Consider the following 14,967-nt stretch of genomic DNA (forward strand, 5'->3'; position numbering starts at 1 on the left):
TCAACCCTTGGGGCAATAAATTTCCCGCGCTATTTTTGTTTGTTTTTGTTAATGGTGTTGTTTTTTTGGGTTTTTTTTTCTTTGCGCGTGAAAATTCCCAACATTTAGGCTAAACAAAAATGATATATGACACAATTAAGTCCTATATATTTTTTATTAATTAATGCTTTAAAACAAAGATAATTTATTGCACCTCTAAACAGTGTGGATTTCGGTTAAACAGCAAAATTCTTATTTTGATGATTTGATTAACGCTACTATTATTTGCAAGCAATCCAATGTTTAAATATTTTTATATTCTGATTTATTTCATACTTTTAAAGGCTTTTTGATGATATAAACAAAATTAGGTCTGTGTGTGTAAACAAATAACAACACCAACCATCGCTTCGTATACATCACGCTCAAAAGCGGGTTTTTTTCAATCTGGGAACCTTTGTGTTTGAATCTTAACAAATAAGATGTAAATGGTTGAAATAATTTATCTCAGCAAATAGATACCTAGGATAAGTAAAGCAGATTTGATAATCACATGCACGAATTTATGGTTAAAACCCACCCACTTTGTAATTATACATATAGAAAAACTAAAGTATTTTTTTTTAGATATCTTTATTTTTTAAGCTTAGGAATGAGCTTTGGAAGCTTGGGAATGACGTTCTTGTAACTAATATAAATAACTTACGAGTTCTTTTCCTGGAACTTATCTGGGTTTAAAAGAATTTTCTAAGCTCCAACTCAGATCTCGAGTATTTGTTATAGATCGGAAACCTGTCCATGATGTTCACTGACCAATGAAAATCCAGAGATTTCAGATAGTATTCAGAAAAAGTTTATGTACTTGTCAGAGGCTAGTTCTATTGCCATATAAGAAAGGACTGGCGAGTATGGCTCAAACTTAAGATCGAGAAATGGTTGATAAGCGGATGTAGATCACTGGGCTATTTACTAACGGCTACATATATATACATACACATATATCTAAATAGCTGAAATATATTCATAATTTTTATTACAGCTGGAACTTGCAAGTGTTCCGACCAATGTACGAGCGCAGATGGCTGCAGATGTGGCCCTAACTGCAAATGTGGCTCCGATTGCAGCTGTCCCGGTTGTAATGTCGCCTGCAAGTGCAGTGGTATGTAAAATATGAACTTTTGAGATACATGTTTACTGTTTATCTTTATTCGATATTTTTATTAGGGCACTTATCTTCTGTTATCACGATTTAACATTTATCATGTATAATTAATCGTGTTCTGTTATCAAAAGGTTGAACTTACTTACATCAGTGTTACAGATCTACATAAACAACACTTTTATCTCATTAGTAATTTAGATTATTTGATCGCCACGGTTTATCTTGCATGTTTCCAGGTTCATGTGCATGTGGAAAAGGTTGCACTGGGGAAGACACTTGCGGATGTGGCAACGACTGCTCGTGCAAAAAGTGATGGGAAGATGTCACGTGGTTTCAGCGGCATGCGCGGACACGTTTACTAATATCATATTCCCACTTGCCTAGATTCGCCATGCATTGCTGCAAATCTTCAGATCAGAGATGGTGGTTTCATAATTTTCAACAAATAACATTTGAATAAGACAAAAGTCTTGTTTTTTCATCATCTCAAAACCGCGTGACATAGATATATTATTTCAGAAATGTTAAAATAAATGCAAAATTATTAATCATGTTTCTATTGTTTCTTTTTCTTTTTCTATTGCCATCTTGATATGCCATTAAAATAATTATATGCATGAACTCCACCAATGAAATAGTTTGTTGTCTCCAAACAATACTGTTTTGATCCTGCCATACTCAGATACATAGCTGAGAATAATTCAAAATACTACAACCCTTATCGATAACAGAAACTTAAACATGCTCTTTCCAATGACGTCACACATGAGGACAAGCCCTCTCTAACTTGACCTTTCTGATAAAGGTAACTTACTTCCTGATGAGGTTACTGTGTAAGATGGAGATAAAATCATATTCGAACATGAAGAGCGGAGACGATACTGCCGACAATTTCTTGGTTTGGAAAATGATAACTTTTCCGCTTTTGTTACATCCCAGCTAGCCAGAAAAAGTGGGTGACTACTTTTGTCTGAAATAATGAATGGATGCATCTCTGATAGCCCACCGACGTAATATATTTTTGAACTGAGATTAGCTCGACTATTCGAAGAATATGGAGAGCTATTGCAGTCGCTCCGGGTCCGGGTCGGCATCTGCTTTGGTTAAAGTTTTTTGTAAAGTTAAGTATCTCAATTATTGCTTGAGATATTCAATTGAAACAATAAACATCATATTGACAAGTAGGATAACTCTGCCTGCAATATCTATCAAAGATATTTACTTGACACTTTTCACATATATGTACTAAGGGTAATAATTGAAAGTCACATCTCAAGATCTATTAATCAGCCATGTATTTGACTGAATTATGATCCCTTTTGAACTACCTTAGTTAAGTTTTACATACACGTTTTGCATATCTCTGAAACTATTAGAGATAAAAACATTGAAACTTCATATATGTATACTAGCTTGTGGTCATAAATAATGATCACTTAACAGTCTTTGTCATCTATTTAGGCTGATTTATCTACCCTTTTTTTACTTAGTCTCATGGTTAATGTTTACTTATAAGCTATACATATCACAATAACAGTTAACTATCAGAGATTTTGATTTGAAACTTAACATATTAATGAAAGGTCATAATTTTATGTCACGACCAAGTTCCGTAACTTTATCTTGCATTTAGGCTGATTTATCTCCCCTTTTCTACTTAGTCTCTTGGTAAATGTTAACATGCAAGTTTTACATATCTCAATAACTATCAAAGATATTTATTTAAAACTTCACATATGCATTTAGGGTCATAATTGTAGGTCACTGATCAAGATCCATAATTCTATCTTGCATTTAGGCAGATTTTTCTCCCCTTTAGTTCAACATAAATTTAAGTGCAATAATTATTACCGAACAATCATTATCATTCCAAAGATATTTTTCTCTCAATACATTTCCTTTTCTAACATGATTGTCCATTCAAACTCCAACACGCCCATTACTAAACTGCTGACTTGTTCCTTGATTTTAAAAGGAATTTATTGCATACATTTTATAATTAAAACTAAGTGTTCCTAATAATTTTAAAATCTTTTTACACATTTTTGTTCACAGGTAGAGGACTTTTTATAATTTATGCTTGTGTACTCTAGTGTACAGAAGTTCTTTTGCTTTCATAATCATTCACATCTTTTAATTTTAGACACCTTTACACATTGCAATTTGGCCGAAAGAGAACTTTGTTCAAAAATGTTTTTGCTTTGCTCAAATGTTTTTTTTTTGCTTTTATGATAGTCAGATTAATATTGGTAACTTATGCTCATGATGGCATCTTCCATTTTGTATATTCATAAATACTAATAAAAAGTACCAGTTGTTTCATTTATAACTGGATCTTTTTGAATAAATATTTCAATTTTCACTTGCAGTACTTCAAACTTCTTTCAAAAGTCATGTTCATAATAATATTCTGATAAATATGAAAAGCATTTCAACTAAACGAGCTTGGCTAGCTTACATGCAGGTAGTGCTGGTCTGTCTAAAGGTAGACCTGTATTCAATCCCTGTCCTTTCCATTAGTCTAATGCCATTATTTCAATAACTGTTCTTATTGTCGAGCATGTTGTCATCGGACAGCTCTGATGTGCTTTTTCAAATTTATGCCTCTTTTATACTCAATGAAACTCGTGGTTAACATTTTGCTTGTATGCTGGGAATGAAAGTTAACATACATTTTCACTGTGATATATATTTACATGTATGCCCCTTTTTATACTCAAAGAATCATCCTTGTGAATAGCCGAGCAATGCTGTCCTCGACAGCTCTTGTTATTTTGAAGATATGACCTTATAAAGGTTAAAGATAAATACTTATTTAAACATATGGATAAAGTCAAGAGAGGTCACTGATCTTTAGTACTTTGACTTGACACATATTTTTACTTGTAACCATTGATAAAGAATGGGACGGGTAGGCCAGGATTGTGCAATGATGACTACTTTTGTTATTAGGTAAGGTCACTTTTGGGGTCGTGGGGGATTGTTATACCCATTATCTGACGAATTTTTGACAAGACCTGTTGACTTGTGACATAGGTAATAAGCTATTTGTAAAAATTCGGTCATCTTAAATGAACTTTTATAATGTCTCTAACGTAGTCCTAAAACGGTTCATCCTGTAGTCGGTTCTTTCTTTACCACATTTTCACATCCTTTAAAGTATTGTAACCAGTTTTATGATACATTTGATATTTTTCTCGCATTATCTTGAAAATATATTATAAATTTGGCAGATGGACTTACACGGGGTTGAAACGCCATATGAATCTCAAAATTGAGCATCGGTGAAAAATATATGTGAATTTCCGCTGCTTCAGATGTTTTTTTTATTTGTTTGCATGTAGAAAAAGTAAAATAGTCGAACTTGCCTCCGTTCGGCGGTGGCTCTTCAACCACGAGGTCACCTAGATATTGGATTACTGTACCAAATTGAAGTACGCAAACACAAGAAGACCTGTTTTTAAATTGAATTGTTGTTTCTCAAGGTAATAGTGTGGTCAAGCGCCTACATTTGATAAGCCAAAATGCATGATAACCCTGAATTGAAAGCGACTTGCATGTGTATTAAATGTTGTAAGAGGTTTGCTGGCAGAGTCCATTTCAATTTGCCAATATCCTGGGGCTAAATCTAGTGTGGAAATAATATTATATTTGAATGCTGAGAGGCTCACATAAGCATCAGTAATTTTTTTTCTCTGTAATCTAGACACAACCGGTTGGAATGATCAAGTTTCTTTATACTGTACATGTGTTGTCCATGTGCTTGAACTGGGTTCAACATTGTTACTTCTCCATTTACTTGCTTTTTTGACAAAGGGGTATTTAAATAAGTTTTGGGTCAATTACACCAGTATATGCTCTTCTATATCAGTTTGTATAATGTTCCCCGAATTATCTGAAAATAGTCATAGAGAATACCGCTTCTAATCAGCTTCATTTACTGATGTCAAGTTCTTATCAGTTTTAACCATTTGATTTGTTAAATTTATAAGTGTCACTAGTATGTCCATTTGTTTAGATGAAACATGAGTTTCACCCCCTTTAGCAGTGGTTTACAAGGTTCAATTCATTGTGCCAACTGTTTTGACGTTAACGGTAGTAGAGTCTTGAATAATTTAGCCTAATAATTGACAGTTTTTTTTCTTGTCTGTAAAGGTTGATCTTGTGTTGCCTATAATTATGCAAGCTTTGCAAAAATTCGAATTAAAATAAAAATCTTCAAGATAATCTTCACATAATAGAGCAGGTAGATCATCTTCAAGGTCATCAAAATGAAGTCATAGGAGAACACTTCATTATTAAGGTCAACGCAACGCTCAAACACCTTGGTATTTATTCCATTTGCTGCAGTTAAAGTATGTGAAACTGACTTAAGGTTTATATTAAGGATTTTGTAAAAAGTCAAAAATGATGGTGTGATATACATGTATAAAGAAGTTATTAAAGATGGATGAGACCATGCACACATCTGCAAAATCAATGTCAGACTCGGTTATCGCCTTGTCCAGTATAGCTTTGATACTTGTGTAATCGTCAATCGTAGAATTTCGGTATTGTACTCAACAATGCATTATTACATTCATATCATTCTCAGGAACTTGAAATTCTATCAATGTTAATGATAGTTTGCGAAATATATCCCCTATATAGTATAATCAAAGCACAGAAGGCGCTGAATTTGTTTGGGTCTCAGAATGTAAGAAAGGTGCAGGTTGTGAGATGATATGTTTAGTGCCACCAATGCTTTCCAGCGTTTTAATTGTAGTAAATTGGCTATTAGACTAATTGCAACACTGATATTCAATCCAATGTTTATTTGACTTTAACAATTTAAAAAAAATGAGTAACCTTTACTGGGATTTGAACTCCAGACCTCTCGCTTCCTAAGCGAGCCCGAAAACCCTTCAGCCACGGTGAATTTATATGTGAACGGCCTGAAGAAAACCATATTATTCTAAATTAGGGCTTGTAACGACTTTAACTGTTGTTTAACACAGATGTAAATAATCCTGGAGCTTACTATAAGCATGTATATTTATAAAGAATCAAACGGCTGCAAGTTCTGTGGTATTTTCTGATCTTTGCAATCGTACTGTATATCTGTATGCATTTTCCTGTATAAGTCTATTTTTATGTATTATAATTCCTTTTGTAAGGCACCAGAGTTTGATACATCCGTAATTCTGCATAACTAGAGTTGCATCAAAAAATCATTTATGTCCTTTTTTTTACGACAGCCACACTTTATCTTTGTATATCATGGCTACTTCCTTAACAAAAACACTTAAAAAAAAAGAATTTAACAAAAAAAAAAAAAGTTTTCTCGACTGGGATACGAACTCGAGACCTCTCACTCACGAGGCGAGCGCGTTACCCTTGTACCACGGAAAAGTTATACACAATGTGTCTGAATAATATCAAATCATTTCTAAATTTGGAACTTCCATTGCAGTTCGGGTTTGTAATCCTTATTAATTTCGAGGTATTTTGTTTAGGCTAAACCTGTTGTTTATAATTGAAAGTAGATATTTTAGCAAAAATCCTCTCGCCCAAACGGTCCGGCATGTAGAATCTATATATTCCACTACTCGGTTTGTGTAGTATTCGGTAATCAACATGGCTAAAAATAGTATTTTCATTGATAAAATCATATTCATCCGCGTAATTTGTGATTGTGCATTTATTGACAATTCTATAAGCCAACGCTATTGTTTAACTTTAAATGCGTTGTAATTTGTTGGATACTTGTAACAAAATAAAATATTTCTTTCTTTTAAATCGCTAGTTTTTAGCTGTTTTGAGAACTACTTGTTGTTAGGTTTGTAGTAAACTTCTGTGTCAGAGATTGAATGTCCGCCTTGTATTTAGTTATTTTCGATCAGAAAATACAATAAAACAATATTAGAAATCTTTCACCATTCGGGAATTACTTTGCTTGAAAATTGATGCGCCTGTCTTTGACCATCTTTACGCAGTGATCTCCCCTGAATTTTTCGGCTTTAGTGTACATACAAAAGGGAAGTAACCGCTCCAAAAAATTGGACTACTTTCGGCATTTGCAATTAGCAACATTAGACTCTGAAATTTCGCTACCATTATTTGTTTGGTCTGACGACCCAAACAAATAAAAACTGTTCATTTATACTATATAGGGGGTATATTTGGATATTATCATTATTATATTGGTTGTTTGATAGAAATTCAAGTTCCTCTTCTTCCTCTGTATCATTACGTTCCAGTCTGACAATTTCATGCGGCTCGTGTTCCAGCCAACCTCACTGCGCTTGTAGCAGTACCAACCACAGGCGCTAGTCACATAATCAAATATTTTACATAATCGGTCTATATATGTATATATAAAGATATCTTTATATACATATATAGACCGATTATGTAAAATATTTGATGATGTCCACTAGCGCCTGTGGTACCAACATTGTTCAGTTCGTAGTTTATTCGTAGACGCTGTGCACAGAGAGAAATGTTCAAAGCTGACAAGATTTATTTTCCATTTGAAACTGTTTAAATAATGAGAAACAATTCACATATTCACTACTATCTGCACGATGGCGATTCTGGTCGCCATGATATTGATGCTATGATGACTACAAAGATAAGAGTGAGACTAAATAAAGGATTGGCAATCTCCATGCAATGATCTCCCCTTAATTCTTCGACGTATATCTCTGCACCAAGGTCCGATCACAGGAACTTGAAATTATAATAGCCAAAATATACCCCCTATACAGTATCAATAAACACAAGGAATGAAACGTCTTTTCCCCACCCCAACATGATTTATGCCGAACAAATCAACAAAACAACGGATCAAAGTAATCTATCGGGCCATTTCGATAAACAATACATAAATGCATCAAATACCACCGATAACTTTTTTAAAATCGCGTAGCTGTGTAGGAATAATTCAACATTTTCTGATTATTTCCCGCGATCTGAGTTTGTCGGATATTATCATTAATATTGATAGAATTTCAAGTTCCTGTGGTCCGATATATATCAGAATTTTTTATCTAGGCCTACACGTACTATATTTTTTTTTTCAAAAATTGTTTTATCTATTGCTTTTATCTTTCAGATAATTTTTCTCTCATTTATTTAACAATGTAAATGAATAAATAAATAAATAATATGAATATTTAGAAATAATTTTAAAAAAATATGAGAATATTTTCTACCGAGACAATATTTTGATATTTTATATTTTTTAGCTTTTATATTTATATTTCGTTATTTTGTTTACTTTTGATAATTTTTTTTGATAAACTATAGTAGGCACTAAAAGTAAAAAATAAAACAGATAGAGAAAAATGATGTTAGATTTTTTATCACACACCTGTGCCGATTTTGCAACTCTGTAAATATGGTATTGCACGGCCGTGCATATATTTTGACGTGACGTCATTAGCGTTAACAAACATAGTGTAAAGACGCGCTAAATGTTAGCCTTATACTATAGGCGCGTAAATGAAAAATGACTCTTATTTGACTTTAAACGGTCTTTATTTTGGGTATGTGATAAATAGAATATTAAATTCGTATAAGTTCATTACTGAATTTATTGCATTCTTTGAATAAAATAATATTATGCTCGCCAGAGGCTCGCATAATATAATTTTATTTAACTCGTGCAATTAATTCAGTATTAAACTTACACTCATTCAATATCCGCTATTTATCACACACCCGTGCCGATTTTGCGACTCCGTAAATATGGTATTGCACGGCCGTGCATATTTTGACGTGACGTCATTAGCGTTATACAAACATAGTGTAAAGACGCGCTAAATGTAAGCATTATACTACACGCCCGTTTAACTCACAACGAGTGAAAAATGTACATCGGTGAAAATGTTGTGAGCAACTTCCGATCCTCGTTGTGAGCACCAATCTATGACGAGTGACATGATAAACAAGGTGAGTTTTTCAAAAATTTTGAAGATTACAGACATTTATGTAAAAATATCGGAATGCAGTTAGCTAGCGATGTGTTTTCCGAGTATGCACATGTGAAGATATTGCCTGTTGGTGGACAATTTGATGGAAAAACCGTGCGACGCAGTCACTCGGGGAAGCTTGAAAACTTCAGACACCTCTCTTTGGACCTAGCACGGGAAATGTCGACAGAACACGATATTACCCGAAGCGTATTATGTGGCTCAGACGTTAACATTCTGGTGACGTTTTGTGCATTATAACATAAAACAGATGCCCACAGCGTAAATCATTATCTAAAAGTCTTCGTAGAAACGTAGATATACTTTTTTTTTTGCTTTAATCCTCGTTGTGAGCACCATAACCTCGTTGTGAGCAAGACAAGCGCAGTGCTTGTCTGGTTTTAATGGCAAGGATACAATTTTCAATCTACCAAAAGCAATCAAAACGTTTTTGTACAATAGTTTTTCTATGCAATTGTTCTTCTTTTTCTTTTTTTGAAAATTATTCTTCATATTCACAAGGCATCAGATTTACAGAAGAACTAATCAATGGAGGTTAATCAGGTATTTTATTTCGTATACTCTAGTGTGGCACGAGTGAACATCACGGGATGTTTATGAATATTTAAACAATTTCACAATCTGTGTGATACACACACACATGTGTTTATCCTGAGCTGAAAACTGACCAAGTTATGTTAAACAAAAACTATCACGGTAAGTTGACAATGCCCCTGAAGTGGTGCATTGTCCTTTGATTTATGGACCAGATAGATTATTTGTTTTTGGACAATTAGATCTTCAATGTGAAGGTAATTCAAGGTCAATGTGAAATAATATAGGTAAGTTGGAAGGTCTTGTCCAAAGGGGCATTGTGTCCAAATATGAGTTAATTCCACTTACTTATAACGAAGTTATGACCAATGTTAAAGTTTTTTGATGTTCTAGAAGGTCATTCACGGTAAAAGGTAACAAAAATACAGATCACTTTGAAGGTCTTGCCTAAAGGGTTGTTGTTTCAAAATATGAGTAGAGTCCGTACACTAATAAGGAAGTTATAACCAATTTTTAAGTTTTTGGACAATTTGACCTTCAAGGTGAAGGTCATTCAGGGGTCAAGGTCAAAAGAATAAAGGATAGTTGAAAGGCCTTGTCCAAAGATGTGTTGTGCCTGAACATTATGCCAGGACATTATGGCCAATCTTAAATGTTTTTGGACAATTTGACCTTCAAGGTAAAGGCCATTCAGGGGTCAAGGTAAAAAAAATACAGGTCCGTAGGAAGGTGCTAAGGGATGTTGTGTTCAAATATGAATCAAATCTGTTCACACATGTACTAATAAGGAAGTTATGGCCAATGTTAAAGTTTTCGGACAGATTGACGGACTGACAATTCAAAATTAATATGCCTCCCAAAGCCCTTTGGGGTATGCACAACGTCTGTAAAAGAAATGCTGCTGTGCAAAAACGTGTCTTCCTTAATTTCTCGCTATCGCCATTACTTACGTTCCGATTTTTCTTCAGTTTTTGTCAATTATTGGGTGTATTTTTTTCAGGTTTTGTTATAAGATTGTTAGTTTTGTTTGAAAAACTTAAAAACAAATATCTTAAGCCATCTTAAAAACTTGATGTATATATTTCAAAATATACTATACAGTACTCATTATGCATCTTAGGCAGACATTTTTCAAAACTGAAATAAATATCAAAAAAGTCAATATGTTTGAACTTTTCACGAAATATATTGATATTTTATTCAAACTCTTTAATAAAACGCTTTTTGTTTTGAAATAAACATTTCAAAGTCCATTGACATATGGGTTTGAAACTTTGCATACTTGTTCACAATCATTACCCCAACCTGAAGACAGGAGGAGGTAACTGTATCAAGCATTTTGACAGAATTATGGCCCTTTTTCGACTAAGAATTAATGTTCAAGTTTGCATACCACCCCAGATTATTTTCATATTCTATTGACATTTGGCTTTGAAACAAGTTGATATATAAAACTCCTCAAAGGCCTATAGCTGTAACATGGATTTAAAGAAAAATTTTGCCCTTTTGTAAACTTAGAAAATTTTACATTATCAAGGCTCTTTTACTATCAAGCCCTTAGAATCGTCCTACCAACAGCTCTTGTTTTTGGTATCTTGTACCAGTTTCCTAAAACATATTAATTTGCTTTATACATGAACTTTTGCATCTTAGTTATTTCGTAAATTTTTATAATTATAGTGAATGGAAGTAAAAGTACTTCTTTGTTTACATTTTGCTACCTTTATGACACATAGCTGTATGATCAGTGCTACTTTTTCCAGTTGTAAAACATCTAACATGCTCTAAATACATTATTAAACACATGACCAAATATGTATTTCTTAGACATAATGTGCCTTTAATTGATATTCAGATGAGCGAGGGAGGGCCAAATATGGCCCTCTTGTGTTATGTATCATTTCAGTGGTAAATTTCCTGTTGCTGTTAAGATGGTAAAATGGATGCCTGAAGATTATGATTCAAATGAAAAGTTATATGTTGCATAAATTTGCAATTTTTACAAATGTTTTAAGCTAATTTTTGAGAGGATTTGTTTTGTCAATTTAATAAATTGCAAATAAGAGTGAATATTCTAATATTGTATTATAATTGTATAATGTTATGTTAATTAAATTTTTTGGAGAAATCCTTATGTATTAAATTTTACTATGAATATCACTTTTGTTTTTCTTCATTTAGTGATTTCATTTCAACTGGGAAATTCCCCTTGGTTATATTGATTCTGGTTGATTTTTACAAATATTGCTTTTTACTGTCTGTTAATTATTATTAATTTGTTACATGTACGTATTATGATGTTCAATATTGGAGGAGTAAAAGATATTAATGTAGTTATTCAGACATTATCATTGTTAATCTTGAATGAAGATCAGCATATATGTTAATTCAAATATAATTGATAAATTACTTGCTCATACATAACTAAGCAGGCATATTTTTATGTATGTTGATAATTTTACTTAGCACTTATCTATAGTTAATGTTTAAAGTGAAATAAGATTATTGTAAACCTTTTTGTTACTAGTATTCAGTTTCCGAATTGTTGACATCTGATTTTTAAAGTTTATCTAATCGATGATTATTTTTTAAATTTTATTTGTTAAAAATTTGTATTGAAAATTTTATTTTGTCATACAATAAATGTGATGAAAATTTAGGTATTTTAGCTCGACTATTTGCAGAATATTTGAGCTAATGCAGTCACCCATTTGTCAGCGTTGGCATCTTTATGGTTAGGTTTTACATGTAAGCTGGATTGAAGCTTCACACACACTTGTTCTCTGTGATTATTTTACATGATTGGCACAAGTCCCATAACTCTTATTTCTTTTTTCCTTAATTATGCCCCTTTTTCCATTTGGAAATTCTTGGTTAAGTTTTTGCTTGTTAGTTGTTTTCTCCATAACTACTGAAGAAAATGGATTGAAACTTCACACACTTGTTCTCTGTGATGATTATAATACTGCACGTTTGTAATGTCACTTTTCATTTGGAAAATCGTGACGTTTATACAGTTTTATATACACGACTGCTGTCAAGCTATGAGATAAAAATCTCACTTTTATTTTCTTAAACAATAGATTTTTGCCATATTATCAATTAGTTATGAAGATGTTTGGCAGGCTATATGGCCATATATAAACTTTTGTTTACAATATAACCCGAACTGCTACAATATAACCCAAACCTAGCGGTTAAGGTTATATTCCAAACAACTATCTATATAGGGCCATATAACAGTCAAAATTCCTTAAAACTAATACTATAACTTCTCCGACAGCCCAAAGGGTGTAATTAATCCAATGCACCGTTTGTAAACCAGCCGTGTTTTTTATATGAATTAATAGTAAAACTGAAGATAGCAATTCTATTTGACATTTCAAATATTATATATATTGTCCAACAACATTGACCTGGCATTCTTGCATTTGACCCTGTAAACGGGATATTCCGTAAACTTTACGATCTACTTGTAATTCGATTTGTAAATATTGAATTGTTAAAATTGTGAAACTTAAAAAGCCATGTTAGTGCATTTGGTAAAGGACTTTTGCTTCACTTAACAGGCTGGTGAAAATGCCCGATCAGGCTCAAGACATAAAATACCATATTTCTAGAAAAAATAATCAATATGTTTCTTTCTCACTTGTTTTGTTTATTAAGCATTGATATATATGATACAAATAAAATAAAAATATTTTTGTTCTATTTCCCGTTTTCTAGAAACAAAATATATAAAGTTGATAAAAATTATATTGTTATGTAAAATTCTAAATAGAAATGTGTCCAACAACTTCATTTTGCTCTAGATTTTTGCGCCTGTACCTTTAATTAATTATTAATTATTCTGTTACTTGCATTTATATTTTGACAATTCTTTGACACTGAACATTATACTTTGAAGTTTTTTCTGACAACTGAATGAAATGTATGATGACAGGTGCTGGTGCAATGAATTAGAGCATAAAGAAGTTATTTAACCGATTTTGCATACGTAACATACTTTTTCCGGACTTCAAAAATTATGTGTTAAAGGGGACATAATTCTCATAATAGTGACAGTAGCAAAATATTGTTCTTTCTGTTTATGTCAAATATTATTCTCAATTAACAAACAAAGTTTAAAAGAAATATCTTTATGTCTTTTCTAGAATATGATTTTTTATGACATAAGCCGATTTGGCATTTTCACCAGCCTGCTTAAAGAATGTAGACGTTATCTGGTAATTTCGAATCCTATTACAGCATCTTAATTTTTTTATTTTAATTTTAAAATTACCATTAAAACTATTGCAAATTTTATTTGTGTGCACCATCAGTGTAGTATTTTTAATAATTGTCTTTGTAGCATGTATGCGCTAAATCACAAACGATTCCATAATGTCAAAACAAAACCGTTGAAAGAGACTGTTATGAAATAAAAAATATAATTGTGTATAAAAACACCACATAAAAGGTTTTTCTAAAACTAGGTGTAGTAAAACTATTTCAAATTAATTCTTGCAGGTAAATCAAAACAAGAGCCGGTTGAACCGGGTGATGCTCCCCGAATAGGTTTTGGACACAGGAAGGTATACCTTTTGTAGTGTCAGAGTTATGTCACAGACAAAGTTCAAATTGTAAAAATAACCCAAATGTTGTGCACAACACATTGTCTCAATATGGTGATCATTTTTGTGAAATAGTTGTAAAATCCAACTTCAAATAACGAAGTTATGGGCCTGACATGATTTTGCTGCAAGGTCATGCTGTGACCTTCAAGGTTGCAACCCAAATCTGCATGCAACACGTCGATTTAATATGGTGATCATCTCTGTGAAATAGTTGTTAAATCCGACTTTAAGTAACAAAGTTATGGGCCAAAAACGATTTTGCTGCAATGTTATGCCGTGACCTTGACCTTCAAGGTAGCGACCCAAATGTTGCTCGCGACACATTGTGTCATTATGGTGATTATTTCTGTGAAATAGTTTTAAAAGCTGACTTCAAATAACAAAGTTATGGGTCGGACACGATTTTGCTGCAAGGTCATGCTGTGACCTTGACCTAGAAGGTAGCGACCCAAATGTTGTGCATGACAAGTCATCTCAATATGATGATCATTTCTGTGGAATACTTTTAAAATCCGACTTCAAATAACAAAGATATGGGCGGGACACGATTTTGCTGCAAGGTCATGCTGTGACCTTGACCTTCAAGGAAGTGACCCAAATGTTGCGCGTGACACGTCATCTTAATATGGTGATCATTTCTGTGAAATATTTTTTAAAATCCAGCTTCAAATAACGAAATTATGGACCGGACACGATTTTG

The 14,967-nt window shown here is 32.8% G+C and overlaps 1 protein-coding gene across 1 annotated transcript; it reads left to right on the plus strand.

Moving 5' to 3' along the window:
* Positions 1-1,018: 1,018 nt before the first annotated feature.
* LOC132750054 (metallothionein-like) lies at positions 1,019-1,689 on the plus strand (the record flags this gene model as incomplete). The annotated part of the gene is given in 2 exon segments (XM_060739995.1): positions 1,019-1,138; positions 1,378-1,689. Coding segments are annotated over 2 exon segments (197 nt in total), but the record flags the coding sequence as incomplete, so codon positions are not given.
* Positions 1,690-14,967: the final 13,278 nt, after the last annotated feature.

The sequence above is a fragment of the Ruditapes philippinarum genome, unplaced genomic scaffold (assembly GCF_026571515.1).
Source record: "Ruditapes philippinarum isolate M1 unplaced genomic scaffold, ASM2657151v2 ctg1451_1_1_1_1, whole genome shotgun sequence".
In the NCBI taxonomy this organism is placed as follows: Eukaryota; Metazoa; Mollusca; class Bivalvia; order Venerida; family Veneridae; genus Ruditapes; species Ruditapes philippinarum.